General features: G+C 46.2%; 1 protein-coding gene across 2 annotated transcripts in view; it reads left to right on the top strand.

The window, feature by feature from the left end:
• The window catches only part of FAF2 (Fas associated factor family member 2), a 67,666-nt gene that overhangs the window by 32,607 nt on the left and 18,209 nt on the right, over positions 1 to 16,850 (top strand). The window contains exons 2-4 of one of the 2 annotated variants that reach the window (XM_004587398.3): positions 2,727 to 2,795; positions 13,090 to 13,167; positions 16,300 to 16,376. In XM_004587398.3, coding sequence (XP_004587455.1) covers positions 2,727 to 2,795; positions 13,090 to 13,167; positions 16,300 to 16,376 — 224 coding nt within the window. Of the gene's footprint in view, positions 1 to 2,726; positions 2,796 to 13,089; positions 13,225 to 16,299; positions 16,377 to 16,850 lie in introns of both variants that reach the window. The other variant, XM_004587397.2, reaches the window with a different exon arrangement.

The following is a 16,850-nucleotide window of genomic DNA, read 5'->3' as shown; positions in this document are numbered from 1 at the left end:
CTTTACTGCGTCCCTAGGAACTAGGAAATACTATCAATGAATCATAAACATTGCTCTCCAGGAACCCACATCCTCTGAGAAAGCAGGATACTAATAATATAGTCACAGTAGAAGGCCGGAGCCAGCAAGCACATAGAATCCTTGCATTAAAGTCCACAGTGTTTGCTTGTCCACAAAGGAAAGTTTGAGTCAAGTCCAGTTCTTTTTTTAAGAATTTATCTATTCTTATTTGAAAGGCAAATTTAGAAAGATAAGGCCACAAGAGCCCAAGCTGAGCTGCTCTGAATTTGGGATCCGAGAGCATCTTCCCGATCTCCCACATGGGTGCACGGTCTCAAAGCTTTGGGCCGTCCTCCATTGCTTTCCCAGGCAGTAGGCAGAGAGCGGGATGAGAAGTGGAGCAGCCAGGACATGAGCAAGCACCCAGATAGAAAATTAACCAGTGGAGCTAATTTTCACATTGTCCCCACCCTTTACCTTTTTTCCTTCCCCCCTGCACCCCGAGTCTGGTTCTTAAATGTGCAGTGAGAAGGTGTGAATGTCCAAGTCTAGTGGACTGTGATGTAGGAATTGGAAGCTAGGGAGGAGGGGTGTGGGGCTGTTAGAAACTAAGTCAGTGGCCAGAAGGAGACCCCTCCGTGGTCAGGGACTAACATCAGGTTGTTAGTGTTTTCACAGCTGGTGGTTTTTTGTTTTTCTTTCTTTTTTTTTTTAAACATTATTTTATTACAAAGTTAGATATACAGAGAGGAGGAGAGACAGAGAGGAAGATCTTCCGTCCGATGATTCACTCCCCAAGTGAGCCACAACGGCCAGTGCGCACTGATCCGAAGCTGGGAACCTGGAACCTCTTCCAGATCTCCCATGTGGGTGCAGGGTCCCGAGGCTTTGGGCCGTCCTTGACTGCTTTCCCAAGCCACAAGCAGGGAGCTGGATGGGAAGTGGAGCTGCCGGGATTAGAACTGATGCCCATATGGGATCCCGGGGCTTTCAAGGCGAGAACTTAAGCTGCTAGGCCATGCCGCTGCCCTCCCCCTTTTTTTTTAAAGATTTATTCATTTTTATTGGAAAGGCAGATATACAGAGAGGAGGAGACAGAGAGGAAGATCATTTGTCTGCTGGTTCACTCCCCAAGTGGGGGCAATGGCTGGAGCTGAGCCAATCTGAAGCCAGGATCCGGAAACAGGGTCCCAAGGCTTTGGGCCGTCCTCAACTGCTTTCCCAGACCACAAGCAGGGAGCTGGATGGAAAGTGGGGCTGCCAGAACAGGAACTGGCCCCCACGTGGGATCCTGTGGCATGTAAGACGAGGACATTAACCACTAGGCTACCATACAGCACCCACAGCTGGTGATGCATTGCAGTGTGCTAGAATTCTTTACAGTTTTTCAGTTTCACCATTGAAATTTTTACAGATTTTAAAGTTGAAAACTTTTATTAGCAAGTTTGTGTACTAAGCGAACTCTAAAGAATTTATGTATGTATTTGAACGAGTAACAGGAAGGGAGATGGAACAGATCTTCCAGCTGCTGGTTCTTTCCCCAAATGCCTGCAGCAGCTGAGCTCTGCCAGAGAACGCCAACAAGAAGGCATGCCACCCGGGACTGCAGTTCCTGGGCTGTCACTGCTGCCTCTCAGGATGGGCATTGGTGGGAAGTCAGGAGCCAGAGGCAGACAGCAGGCCCAGGCCTTCCCACAACCGCCCTCTCCAGATGGGCGACTCGAGTTCATCTCTGGGCCGCCAGATCCTTGAAGGTTGAGTAGCACATGTCCACCTGAAAGTGACCCTGGTCCCTCCAGTTCATCCAAGCTGGCACCTTCGTCCTTGACTATTTCATCTCTCAAACTTGGCACTTCCTGGGTAATCAGGTTCTGACCATTTCTTTTCTATTTTATCTTCTATTTATCCATATTTTCTTCCCATAGCCAGAATCTCTTTAATGAAAGTTTTCATAACAGCCCGAGTAAACTGTCAATAATTTTCATTTCTTTCCCTCCTGAGACTTCTACAGGCTCCTGGCTTTTAGCCCTAACTGTTGTTATCTGGGGAGTAAGCCAGCAGATGAGACACCGTTTACACACCTACTTTCTCCCCAATCTCTTCTCCCTGTCAAAGAAATAAATACAGTGATCAAAACAGAAGGTTGTTGGGCCTGGGGATTGGATGGGATCAGCAGGGAGTTAGATGGGAGAGAACTACGAATGCTTCTGCAGGGAATGTCTGCGCTTCCAGGGACTGAAGGAGCTTAGGGTCCAGGTGACACCTCACGTCCTCAGAGGAGGTGGTGGAAGTGTTGTGCAGTTTACATTGTAAACCAGATGAAATTAGCTAAGTCGATGAAAAGCATGGCGTTTTGTAGGAAAGCTCCATTGCAGCATTACGTAGTAGAAACAGAATGGCTTAAAGAATATCCCTTTAGTCAGTTCCATTTTTTACTTCAATTTGTGACAACATTGACTTTTATGACAATACTAATTTTAACTAGTAGTCCTCTGAATTGAAAAGTCTTGAAGTTTTAGAAGTTATCTTTGATTTTTATTATCGTTGTTGTTACTAGTCTGAAATAGAGAATTGGATAAGTACTGGATCAGTGGAGTTTCATTGTACTCCAGCATCTGCCAGTAACCCATTTTGGAGTATTTTCCTACTACAAGTATTTCCTGAAGGGTGAAGAGCACCCTTCATGTTGGTCTATGCCTGAATAACTTATTGTTTATTCTTTACAGGATCTGACTGGTATAGAATCTATGGATCAGTGTCGCCACACCTTGGAACAACATAACTGGAACATAGAGGTATAATAGGATTTATTCTCAGTTGGCTTGTTCTTTTTTTTTTTTTTTCCTCTGTTCTGATAAACCATCAAAAACATGTTTTGCCATAGCAGGATATTTCTTATTCCCTCAATAGACTTTTTTTTTTCAGACTTACTCCTGAATAGTTAAGGAGTGTGCAGAAGAGATAAATAGTATGAAGTTTATAAAATCATTAAAAAAAAATGGTAACCAAATCCTTCAATACATCTTCCTTTTTTTTTCCTTGAGGTTCCTCAAAAAGCTATTTTTGGGATATATATATATATATATGTTTTCGTTTTAGAATTCAGTTTTCCATAAAAAGGTTAGCATACACAAGCGATGCCAATTTTCCAATACATATTAAACAGTTTATTTCAAAAAAATCTTGAGGAAGCAGAAAGGACCTTCCATTAGACATGTGGGTATTTGAAAGTTGTAGGAACTAGGCAATTTAGAGAATATTATTTGTAATATCAGAAGGCTCCAAAAAAGCCCACTGCTTTCCCAGGCTACATGCAGGGAGCTGGAAGAGAAGTGGAGCAGCAGGGACATGAACCTGCTCCCACATGGGATCCCAGCACAAGCAGAGTGAGGATTTTATCCACTAGGCTGCCATCTGGGCCCTTGTATAGTTTTTAACCCGATGCTTTGATGTGAACCTCCTTACTATGTGTCTTAAAGTGTGTTTTGATTCTTCTAGGTAGTTACATCACCTGCATCTTCTACTTCTTTTACTTGATCATTTGAACTAGTTAGGTGGAAGTTTATCACAGTGTTAGTTAATAATAATAGCACAATTCCTTTGATTTTGATTATTGCTTGAGACAGAATATAAGTTACAGGAGAGCAGGGATTTATTTTTGTGTGTGTGTTGTTTTTAAGATTTGTTTGTTTATTGGAAAGTGAGATTTACAGACAGAAGGAGAGAGAAAGAAATATCTTCCGTCCACTGATTCACTCCCCAAGTGGCCGAAATGGGCTCTGGTCCGTCCTCGACTGCTTTCCCAGGCCACAAGCAGGGAGCTGGATGGAAGTGGGGCCACCGGGATTAGAACCGGTGCCTATAGGGGATCCTGGTGAATGCAAGGCAAGGACTTTAGCGACTAGGCTACAGCACTGTACCCTTTCTGTATTTTTAATTGCTATATTCCCAGCATATAACACCACACCTGATACATCTGAACTCTTAATAGAGAATCTCTTGGCTGTTTTTCATTCTTAGTATATCAGTAATTGTATATCAAGGAGAGTATTAAATCTTATCATTTTCCTCTGATCTCTGGAATGACTACTTTGATTTTGGTGTGTATGAGTAGGGAGCTGGGTTTCTGAAGGCAAATGGTACTAACTTATTCAACATTTGCTTTTGAACAGTGGAATTCTAGGCTATGTTATTATAGGAGAAACCAAAATCCAGTCCATACTTTCCATGGAGCTTGATTCTAAATAATTTCGGTTTGTAGCAAATGTTGCATGAGTATAAGAAATGTAGAGTGATTTGGGCAGTTACTCCAAATAGGATAATCAAGTTAAGGACTCTGAAATTAGTGCTTGCTGCGGCAGCACATATACTAAAATAGGACTCGGAAATTACATAGGATGTGATACCAAAAATTCCATTTGAGTTGAAGTACAAGGTAGAATGAACGTTTTGGGGGAAATACATTTTGAGCAGAGGGAATAAATGTACCATCTCTTTTGTTTATGCTTCCTTGTTAGACTTTCTTTGCAGTCATTTATTAGCTTTAAAGTAACTAGGTAGATTAAATGAATTGAGGTACTTCCTAAATAGCATAGGAGTTACCCTGTAAATATGTGAGAGTACCTGAACATATTTATGCCCGTTCTCTGAAATCTTGCAGATTCTGTATCTATATTTAAAAATACACATTTATTTAATTTGAAAGGCAGAGCAACAGGCAGGGATGTGGGGTGAAGCAGGCAGAGCTGAGATCTTTCGGGCCCGGCCCGGGTAGCTCAGTGGCTAAATCTCTGTCTTGCTCATGCTGGATCCCATAATAGGCATTGGTTCGTGTCCCGGCTGTTCCACTTCCTGTGCAGCTCCCTGCTAATGGCTTGGGAAAACTATGGAATGACCCACAGCCTTGGGACCCTGCACCTACCTGGGAGACCTGGGAGAAGCTGCTGGCTCCTGGCTTCAGATCAGCTCAGCTCCAGTGATTGCGGCTACTTGGGGAGGGAACCAGTGAATGGAAGATCCTTCTCTGTCTCTCCTTCTCTCTGTACATCTGCCTTCCCAATAAAAATAAATCTTGAAAAAAGAAAACAGAGAGAGATCATTCTTTCTTTTGTTTGTATTTCCCAAATAGCTATAATAGCAAGGTCTGGGCCTGCCTGAAGTCTGAAGCCAAAAACTCTGTCCTGATCTAAGTGGGTGGCAGGCACTTTTCCAGGCAAGTTAGCAGGGAACTGGATTGGAAGTAGAACAGGTGGGACTCCAGCTGGTAGTCTCATGGGTTGCTAGCATCGCAAGCAGAAGCTTAGCACACCGTGCCATAGTGAAGGCCCCATATTTTACTTATTTTATTATTATTATTTTAAAATATTTGTTTATTTTTTATTACAAAGTCAGATATACATAGAGGAGGAGAGACAGAGAGGAAGATCTTCCGTCCGATGATTCGCTCCCCTAGTGAGCGCAACAACCGGTTCTGCGCCGATCCGAAGCTGGGAACCAGGAACCTCTTCTGGGTCTCCCACGCAGGTGCAAGGTCCCAAAGCATTGGGCCGTCCTCGACTGCTTTCCCAGGCCACAAGCAGGGAGCTGGATGGGAAGTGGAGCTGCTGGGATTAGAACCGGCACCCATATGGGATCCCGGGGCATTCAAGGCGAGGACTTTAGCTGCTAGGCCACGCCGCCAGGCCCTTGACTATTGTCTTTGAAACGGGCTGTTAGAACTTTCTTATAATACCTTTTATTAATATTATAATTTTTCTTAGAACTTTAGTTTGAGTTTTTACTTTTCTGCTCTGTTTTATTTCACTGATATCATGGATGCACCCCCACACAGGGAAGGGACTTCACAATTAGCCTTATTAAAAAGTAGTTGTTGGGGGTCTTCCGTCCCGCAGATGAATTCACCCGACACTCCAGGCTCTATTTCCTGAGGCACTTTATTTTTCCAACCAGCCCGTTTCCCAGCCAGTCAACTCGACTTCTCCCTTTTCCTCCCGTTTGTCTCTGCTTCATTCCCCAGTCTCCTTGTCGCCCCTAGTCTTCTTCTGTCCGTCCATCCGTCCCAGTCGTACCCTGTCCTCCATCTCATTCCGTCCGTCCGTCTCTGTCTTCCTGTCCTGTCCACTTTCTTCCTGGAACCCCCACCGCTAAATACAATCCTAGTCCAATCAGCTTAAAGGTCACTGATGCACGCGGCAGGCACGCTAAGCATGCAGCTACGGGCCAGTCAGAAGACACTTCCTGAAACCTGTGTATCGCTAAGCTCCGAGGGGAGGAGAGGTCTCAGCGCCATCTTAGGGCACACGTGCAGTGCTCCCGACAAGTAACTTCATGGATGGGTAGTGTTAAATGTTAATGTGTAGGCCCCGGCGGCATGGCCTAGCGGCGAAAGTCCTCGCCTTGAAAGCCCCGGGATCCCATATGGGCGCCGCTTCTAATCCCGGTAGCTCCACTTCCCATCCAGCTCCCTGCTTGTGGCCTGGGAAAGCAGTTGAGGACGGCCCAAAGCTTTGGGACCCTGCACTCGCATGGGAGACCCGGAAGAGGTTCCAGGTTCCCGGCTTCGGATCGGCGCGCACCGGCCCGTTGCGGCTCACTTGGGGAGTGAATCATCGAACGGACAGAAGATCTTCCTCTCTGTCTCTCCTCCTCTATGTATATCCGGCTTTCCAATAATAATAAAAATCTTAAAAAAAAAAAAAATAGATATGTCTTTTAAAAAAAAAAAGATTTGTTTGTTTGAAAGGAATACATAAGAGAGGGCAAGACCAGAGATTCACCATCTGCTGGTTCACTCCTCCAGTGGCTACAGTGGCTGGCACTGGGCCCATCCAAAGCCAGAGTCTTCTTCCAGGTCTCCCTTGTGCTCACTGCAGGGCCCAAGCTACTGGGCCATCTTTCCCTGTTTGCACAGTGAACTGATCACCTAGAGCCTGGGGAACTCTCGTACTGGACTGTAGCTCCCTCTGGTGAGCACAGCAGTTTGTGCTTCCAGTAGGCCAGACTAAACAAGCCCTCTTCACTTGTCTGCAGGTGTGTTGGCTGACTGCAGGGGGTGGGGAGTGGTCCAGGCAAGGCTGTGCCAAACCGTGGTACACTGGCATACACAGGAATCGGGATGGGGTGCAAGCCATGCTGGGCTAGGCTGTCATACCCACTGGTTAGCGTGAGAGCCAGGGGTGGAGGTAGGCTGCAGCATTTGATGCAAGGACCAAGATGGGGAGGAGTCCATGCCAGGCTGGTTCAGAGCAGCCACCAGCATGCCCAAGATCTGTTGCTGGGCCAGGCATGGTAGGGCAGCTAAGGGGATGCCCATGCTGGGTTGCAGTTCCTGCTGGTGAATGTGAGAGCCAGAAATGGGGGCAGTCTGGCCTGAGTATGGCTCCATCATCCCTCTGCTTGTGTGTCGGGTAGGTGTGGGGTGTGTCCAACTAGGCTCCAGCAACTGCTGGTGCTGGCGAGAGGCAGAGTAGGTGGGCCATGTCAGGCTGAGCCAGGCACCCATCGACTCATTACTGGAAACTTGTCTGATGAGAGAGCTTGAGGAACTCCCTTGTTAAGACACAGCCCCTGCTGGTGAGAGCAGGAACAAAGGCTGGGGGCAGTCCATGCTAGGCCGGGCTACAGTACTTGGGTAAGTTCTGAGGCATGGGCTGGGCTGAACAATCTGCAGTATTTGCTCACAGGTGCAGTAGTCAGGATTGAGTACACGCCAGGCTGGGTTGAGATGTAACACCTGCCAGTTCACATTAGGGCCAGGACTGGGTAGTGGCCAAACTGGGCTAGGCTGCAGCAACCCCCAGTATAAGCTGGGACTAGAGGCACGCTGTTTGGAGCGAGGCTGCAGCACCTGCCAGTGAATGCTAAGGTGAGACCCGCAATGCCACACTTGGCCACAGCACCCACCAGCACACGCAGAACCCTAGGCCAAGAGCAAACCTGGTTGGGGGCTGTGGGGAGTCTCTTTTGGGATACTGTTCTTCACTGGTGAGTATGAGAGCTAGAACTTAGGTGCAGACAGGACTGAGCAGGGCTGCAGCAACCATTGGCCTACATGTGAGCTGGGTTTAGGGGAGGGCCAGGCTAGTTGAAGCCACTGTGTCTACTGGCACATGCAAGGATCAAGATAAGTACGGACTGGCTGGGCTTTGCCGTAGCATCTGTTAGCAGAAACTGGGGCAGGGTACAAGTCATCTCAGACTAGACCTCAGTATCCACTGGAAAGTACAAAACCCAGGACTAGAAATGAGCCTAGTGGGAAAACTGTGGGTGCTGTTCTGCTGGGCTACAGCTCCCACTGGTGGACATGAGAGCCAAGGCTGGGAACAGGCCAAACTAGACAAGGTGGTAACATTCATCTTTTGGGGTGGGGTAGGCTGAGCTAAGCCACAATGCCTGTAGGTGTGTAAGAGAACCCTAATGGGATGTGGCACAGACCAGACTAGTCTGCTGCACTTACTGGCATGCACAGGAGCTGGGATGGGGTGGGCCTGGTGGGGTATAGTGAGGTTGCCCCAGCTAGGCTGCAGTTCACACTAGTTGCACCTGGACCATGTCTCTGGCATGTTGGGGTGCAGCACCCACTGGTTTGCATAAGACATGGGACTAGGGTTGGAACTGACCAAGCAGTTAGAATGACCAGTGTGTACATGGGCTGATGCAGGTGACAGATACTGGCTGGCTCATGCAAGAGTCAGGTCTGGGGTCACTCCAGGTGAAGTTTCTTGTGGGATCCCCCAACTACACCACTAGACTTAAAACTCTGGCCGTTGGGAGAATCGTACGATTTTTGGTTCAACCTTGAAATACACGGATCAGGATATGCAGTGGATATCCGCATCCCTGGTACTGCTGTGATTTAGCAGTTGGGAGCAGACCCCTTCCCTCAGCTCACATCACCTCCTGCAGGAGAAAAGGGAAGTAAAGGAAGATGGAAAGGATTTGTTCCACCCACCCCGCCCTATTCAGTGGTCCTCCTGGGTGTTCATTCTTGTCATCTATATAAATAACATCAGAAATAAAATAGGGCTCAACGCAATAGCCTAATGGTGAAAATTCTCCCTTTGCATGTGCTGGGATCCCATATGGGCACTGTTTCATATCCTGGTTGCTGCACTTCCCATGCAGCTCCCTGCTTGTGCCCTGGGAAAGCAGTTGGGAATGGCCCAAAGCCTTGGGACCCTGCACCCGTGTGGGAGATCCAGAGAAGGCTCCTGACTTTGGATCAGCTCAGCTCTGGCTATTGCTGCTGGCTTCAGGTCAACTCATCTCCAGCCATTGTGGGTGATTGGGGAGTAAATCACCGGACAGAAGATCTTCCTCTCTGTCTCTCCTCCTCTCTGTATATCTGACTTTCCAGTTTTAAAAAGCAATTTTTTTAAATAAGTAAAATGGAATAAGATTTTTTCAAAGATATTTTGCCCCTCATGAAATTGTTGCCATTTTAGTTTATGTAGGTGCACTTTGAAGTTTGCAGCAGGAGAAGATCAATGAATAAATGATTTCTTTTTTTCTTTTTTAAAGATTTACTTATATTTATTGGAAAGGCAGATATACAGAGAGGAGGATCTTCCATCTGCTGATTCACTCCCCAAGTGACTGCAGTGCTCAGAACTGAGCAGATCTGAAGCCAGGAGCCAGGAGCTTCTTCCGGGTCTCCCACACAGGTGCAGGGTCCCAAGGCTCTGGGCCGTCCTCTATTGCTTTCCCAGGCCACAAGCAGGGAGCTGGCTGGGACGCAGAGACGCCGGGATTAGAACCGGCGCCCAGGGCCCTGTGCAGTCTAATGAGTAAAGTCCTTGCTTTGCATGCACCAGGATCCTATATGAGTGGAAAACATCTCTGTGTATTTAATTTCTCCTCTCTGACTTGTCAGATGCGTAAGTAAATTTAGACAAAAATGATTGCCTAAAAACATGGTCAGTTGCTTAGACTTTTTTTTTTTAAAATAAGTGTGAAGTTGTGGATCAGAGTTTATCCTTCTTGTTTTTGTAGTAATTCATATTTATTTGGCAGGAGAGATGTTTTCCGTGTGCTGGTTTCTTCCCCAAATGGCTGCAATAGCTAGGGCTATTCTTTGCCGAAGCCAGGAACCAGGCACTCCGTATGAGTCTCCTACATGAGAGGCAGGTGCGCAGCTACTTAAACTGTTTTCTGGTGCTTTCCTAGACATATTAACAGGAACTGGCTCTTCCCTGGAGGTACAGGGGCCGAGCACGTGGCCATCTTCCGCTGCTTTCCTGGCCGAGTGAGCAGCTGAGGCCCAGACAGTGCCCGCCGTGCCGCAGCGCTGGCCATTAGCACCTAATACGTTGCGTTGAGACTCGCAGAAGCAGGTACAGCTCATCACCCACAAGGGAGAACCAAGCAAGACCTGGTGGCATCCAGGCCAGATCCAGGAGTGAGCAGCAGTATGTGGTGGGGATAGGATGGAGGCGTGCAGAGCAGAGAGAGCAGACCACCATCCCACCGAGCGCTGACACATCTCCCATCATGCTCCTTTGTAAAGATGGGTTAACCAAGGAGCACCCTGCACCTCACCCCTCATCTGGAGGCTCCAGACCCCTGGAACCAGCTCTGCGAGCAAGAACCTTCCTTATTGGAAACCATCTCTGCTCCACAAAACGAAAGATTTATTTTTTATTTTATTTTTTTTTTAAATTGCAAAGTCAGGTATACACAGAGGAGGAGAGACAGAGAGGAAGATCCTTCGTCTGATGATTCACTCCCCAAGTGGCTGCAACGGCAGGTGCTGCACTAATCCGAAGCCAGGAACCAGGAACTTCTTTCCGGGTCTCCCATGTGGGTGCAGGGTCCAAGGCCTTTTGCCATCTTCGACTGCCTTCCCAGGTCACAAGCAGGGAGCTGGATGGGAAGTGGAGCTGCCAGGGTTAGAACCGATGCCCATATAGATTCCTGGTGCGTTCAGGGCGAGGACTTTTAGCCACTAGGCCACGCCGCTGGGCCCCTGCTCCACAAAACTAAAACAGCAAAAACACAAGCAATCAAAACTTAAAACTAAGATCAGAGTCTGATGCGGTAGCGTAGTGACTAAAGTCCTTGCCTTGCATGTGCCAGGATCCCATATGGATGCCAGTTGTAATCCCTCCTGTTACACTTCCCATCCAGCTCCCTGCTTGTGGCCTGGGAAAGCAGTCGAGGACGGCCCAAAGCCTTGGGACCCTGCACCCACATGGGAGACCTGGAAGAGGCACCAGGCTCCTGGCCTCGGCTCATCTTAGCTCTGGCCATTGCGGCCACTTGGGGAGTGAATCATCGGACAAAAAAACTTTCTGTGTCTGCTTCTTTCTGTAAATATGACTTTCCAATAAAAAAAAACTACTAGGATGGGTGGAATTTTTAACCCCTTACCCTTCACTGGTGCTGCACTTGTCATGCGTTTGAGGTCAAGGCCTAGCCTCTTACGTGGACTCACTGATTATTATCAGGTGTAACAAAATTAAGCATGCTGTGGTCCTAACATACCCTCCTCCTTAGATAAAATAAACATTATGCAAAATAACAATTTACTTTAAGTAAAAGAACAGCTTCTTGGAATATGCGACTCTTCCACTAAGCTGGCATGCACTGTGGTCTGTGTGTGAGGCGTCTGTATCCTGTAATGCTCTGGAAGCATTACAAGCCTTGCCTCAGAGTTCTCTTCTAAAGCTCAGCCTCTGGGAGCACAGCAAAATTAGATTATTCTACACTGCTACTGAGAGCTGATAATCATTAAAAAAGCCAAGAATCAAAATTGTTATGTCCTGATTCTCAGCCTGGCAGCTCCACTTCCCATCCAGCTCCCTGCTTGTGACCTGGGAAAACAGCAGAGCGACCCAAAGCCTTGGGACCCTGCACCCATGTGGGAGACCCAGAGGGATCTCCTGGCTCTTGGCTTCAGATCTGCTCAGCTCCGGTTATTGTGGCCATTTGGGGAGTGGACTAGCAGACAGAAAAACTTTCTGTCTCTCCTCTCCATAAATCTGATTGCCTTTCCAATAAAAAATAAATAAATCTTAAAAAAGAAAAAGAGAGGGCCTGGTGCAGTAGCCTAATGTTAAAATCTCACCTTGCTTGTGCTGGGATCCCATATGGGCACCGGTTCTAATCCCGGCAGCCCTGCTTCCCATCCAGCTCCCTGCTTGTGGCCTGGGAAAGCAGTCAAGGATGGCCCAAAGCCTTGGGACCCTGCATGCAGGTGGGAGACCCGGAGGAGACTCCAGGCTCCTGGCTTCATGTCAACTCAGCTCTGGCTGTTGTGGCCTCTTAAGGAGTGAATCATCGGACGGAAGATCTTCCTCTCTGTCTCTCCTCCTCTCAGTTTATCTGACTTTGTAATAAAAATAAAATCAATCTTTAAAAAAAAAAGTAACTGAGAAATAATTTTTTCTTTATTTTATATTCCAAGAACCTAAGGTTTGTAGGTTGAACAGCTGAGTGATGGAAATAATATTCTGACCTTTCTCTACTCTAATATCCCATCCACTGAGTTCCAGTGAGCACGTTGTATTCTCTGTAAACAGCTTGAGTTTGTAGAGTGAAGCTCTACCTTCTAAATAATAGATTGAATGTGAATAAAAGCAGTGTGTTGGGGCCTGACTGGTGGCCTCGTGGCCAAAGTCCTCACCTTGAACACTCCGGCATTCCCTGTGAGCGCCACTTCCTATCCCAGCTGCTCCATTTCCCATCCCACTCCCTGCCTGTGGCCTGGGAACACAATGGAGGATTGCCCAAGGCCTAGGGACCCTGCACCTGCATGGGAGTCTTGGAAGAGACTCTGGGCTCCTGGCTTTGGATTGGCTCAGCTCTTGCCATTGCAGCCACCTGGGGAGTAAACCAGCGGATGGAGGATCTTTCTGTCTCTCCTTCTCTCTGTAAATCTGACTTTTCATTTAAAAAAAAAAAGTGCAGTGTGCTTGCTGCCTCAATGTGGCTTTCAGTCCAGTTCCCTGCCTTGTCACTGTGTCCCCGTACCGTGGACTTCTCTGGTGTCCTGTGGCTACTGATTATGCTGTTAGGAAACACCAAGTGTTTGTTGCCTCCTGTCTGATGTGAGCATCGCTAACAGCCTTGCTGCTCTGTTTTCCTTCTCAGGCTGCCGTACAGGACAGATTGAATGAACAGGAGGGCGTGCCAAGTGTCTTCAGCCCACCTCCATCCCGACCCCTGCAGGTTAATACAGCTGACCACAGGATTTACAGCTATGTTGTCTCAAGACCACAACCAAGGGCAAGTTGTTTTGCAGCTGGAATTTCCCCCTTTTCGATGTTATAAGTATATTTATTTGGTTCTGTCGATTTCTGTATGGTAGGTATGAAGGAAATGTTACTTAGACCTTGGCCCTTGGTAGACTTAGTACATACATTGCTTTCCTTTGGATGCTTAAGAAGTTAGTATAGAAACTATCATTTTTTTTTCTGTTTATTCCCAGTTACTTGGAAGATGCTTTCCGTTTTGTTGGTTTTGGTTTTAGTGCTATTCATAGTTCTAAAAATGTTTGCTACGTGTTTAATAGAGTTCTGTTTTCAGGATAGGATCTGTTCACCAACTTATTTGTTGCTTCAGTTTACTTAATTTTTTCCCCTTTAGTTTACTTAATTTTAAACCCGCTGTTAAGGAAGTGCTTGGGCTTTTTATGGGGGTCTTGGCCATATCTCTAACCAGTTTTGAAGGACTGAGTATCAGAAGGTGGTTCCCTTACGTGCAGGAGGCCTTTTAAGAATACTCCAACGGATCAGTTTGTAACATAATGGGATAATCTGCTGCCTGCGATGCTGGCATTCTGTATGGGCACCTGTTCAAGTCCTGGTGCCTCCACTTCTGATTCAGACCCAGGCTAATGTGGCTGAGAGAGCAGTGAGTGATAGCTCAAATCCTTAGGCCCCTACACTCACGTAGGAGGTCTGGTTAGAGTTCTAGGCTCATGGCTTTGGCCCAGCCTCATCTCCCGCCCTCTCAGCCATTTGAGGAGTGAACCAGTGGGTGGATATTTTCTTAGTCTCTTTCTCTTCTCTCTACAACTTTGCTTTTCAAAAAATTAAAATAAATCTTAAAAAAAATAGTAATAATAAATCTAGGTTGATGTGATGGCTCAACCAGCTAATCTTCCCCCTCCAAGGACGCTGGTACTTGGGCACCTGTTTGGATTCCTGAGGCTTCCAGTCCAACTCCCTGCCTATTTCCTGGAAAAGCAACGGAGAAAGCTCAAAGCGTTAGGACCACACACCTGTGTGGGAGACATGGAAAAGGTGCCTGGCTTCTGATTGGTTCATCTGTGGTCAATGTGGCCATTTGGGGAGTGAACCAGCAAATTGAAGATCTTTTCTTTCTCTGTCTTAAATCAGCCTTTCCAAATAAAATACATGATTTTTTAGTTAGTAAATAAATCATGGGTCCAGTGCAGGGGCCTAGGAAGCTGGTAGGCTGATCTTCCACCACCTGTGCTACCGGTATCCCATATGTATGGGTGTCAGTTAAAATGCCAGCCGCTCAACTTCGGATCCAACTCCCAGCTTTGGACCATCTCCGTCTCTCCTTTCTCTCTCTCTCTCTGTAACTAAATAATAAATAATAAATAATAAATAAATAAATAAATCTTAAAAATAAATTAATAATCTTAATTACAAAGTTTGCTCCAGTAACCTGGTGTTTCCTTGTGGGAATTTTGCCCCTTTTTGTTTAATTTCTCACAGTCTAGTTCCAGAAGTCAGTTATATATATACACTGAAAATGAACTGTGAAAAAATTTCTTGGGAATTCTCTTATTCTTAGAGGTAAACTCACCTCTATGCTTGTATTTTGAATCCTAGGAAAGCACTCCTTTTAATCTTGCAACATTTATAAATGTACTCTATCATGATACTTTTTGGGGAATACTTGATATTTCAGAAATGGAGTAACAGAATCAGTGTTCCCTCATCTACTGAAAAATACTTTAAACCACTGATTCTATGAAACTAATAAAATACCTTTTCTATTCTTTTTTTTTAAGATTTATATTTATTTTTGTTGGAAAGGCTGCATCTCTTTTTTTATAAGGCAGAGAAAGAGAAATCTTCCATCCACTGGTTCACTCCCCAAATGACCACAGTAGCTAGGGCTGGGCCAGGCTGAAGGCACTAAGCCAGGATTCCGTGCAGGTCTCCTGTGCTGGTGGCTGGGACCCAAGCATCTAGACCATCTTCTGCTGCTTTCCCAGGCACGATTAGCAGGGAACTGGACCAGGACTCTCACGTGGGATGCTGGCTTTGCAGGTGTTGGTCTAACCCAACGCACAATAGTGATGGCCCCTGCCTTTTCCCATCGTAACTAAGCACTTGCATGCATTATGTCTGTAACTTGGAATTTGAAGCACAGTAGCCATATTAGTATATTTCTTTTTCCTTCTTTACAATCTAGTGAACAGTCATTTTATTCTGGTCATAGATCTTAACAGGTTCAGAACACTTTGTTTTAACTTGACAATTTTTTTTTTAAGATTGATGTATTTTGATTGGAAAGGCAGATATACAGAGAGGAGAGATAGAAAGATCTTTTGTCCACTCATCCACTCCCCAAGCGGCAATGGCTGGAACTGAGCTGATCCGAAGCCAGGGTCAGGAAGCTCCTCTGGGTCTCCCATGTGGGTGCAGAGTCCCAAGGCTTTGGGCTGTCCTTGACTGCTTTCCCAGGCTGCAAGCAGGGAGCTGGATGCGAAGCAGGGCTGCTGGGATTCGAACTGATGCCCACATGGGATCCCGGCATATTCAGGGCAAGGACTTCAGCCACTGAGCTATTATCCCAGGCCCAGGAGATGACGTTTAAAATGAATTTGACAGAATAGCTGTAGAAAAAGTATAGAGGGAGATTTAATACAGCAGTTATTTGAAAAACAAAAATATACTACTAAATGAATTAAGATCTTGAGGTATCCAGCAAGCAAAAACTATAGTGCAGAGAAAGAAATCCTATGAAAGGGTGAGAGTGAAGATTGGCTTGTGTATTTGAAAGGCAGAATGAGAGAGGAGGATCTTCTCTGCTTGTCTCCTCACACCTGCAACATCCACAGCTAGGCCAGACCAGAGCCAGGAGCCTAGAAGTATCCAGTCTGTCTTTCCAGCCAGTTATCTGTCTCCATGGAGCATCGGCCGGAAGCACAGTTGAGAGCGGAAGTGGGGCGGAGTCCTGAGCACTGAGATACGGGATGCTTGGCTCCCAAATGACAACTTAACCCACAGTACCATATCACTTACCCTTGACATAGCCGTTTTGTAGAGCATTCAGGAGCAAGTGAATGGTCTCTGACTTTGTTTTTTTGAATTTCAGGGGCTGCTTGGATGGGGTTATTACTTGATAATGCTTCCATTCCGATTTACGTATTACACGATACTTGATATATTTAGGTACGTACCTCTGTATTTATGTATTAGAAGAAATAAAATAGACTTTGGAACTGAAGGGGGTTTTATGTGCTCTGATAGTTTGTCATGAGATTAACTACTCTTCCTAAACTTTCAATATGTTTTAAATTGTGTGAAATATTTTAAATTATTCAAGCCTAGTGGCAGGTGTTAGAAAATGAAAATGTTTTAAATGTGTCTTGCCTGTTGTTTGCAAGAATCATCCTGCCTACATTTACTGGTGTCCTCTGTGCTCCTCCACCGTGTTTGTCACCTGTGCGTCCCCTGGTTAATTTCTACTGCCCTTTCCTTTCTAACCATCGTTGTGTCTTAGCTTCACACCCCTACCCGAACCACCTCTGTATGTGACTACTCACCAGCTCAACAAACTCTCTTATTCTGAACTTACCCACTTTTCCCTCGTTGCGCCTCTCCAGATATTCCTTGTGTGCGTTTGACTCAGGCCTGGCAACCTCT

The sequence above is a fragment of the Ochotona princeps genome, chromosome 19 (assembly GCF_030435755.1).
Source record: "Ochotona princeps isolate mOchPri1 chromosome 19, mOchPri1.hap1, whole genome shotgun sequence".
In the NCBI taxonomy this organism is placed as follows: domain Eukaryota; kingdom Metazoa; phylum Chordata; class Mammalia; order Lagomorpha; family Ochotonidae; genus Ochotona; species Ochotona princeps.
This window is presented reverse-complemented; position numbering and strand designations above follow the sequence as displayed.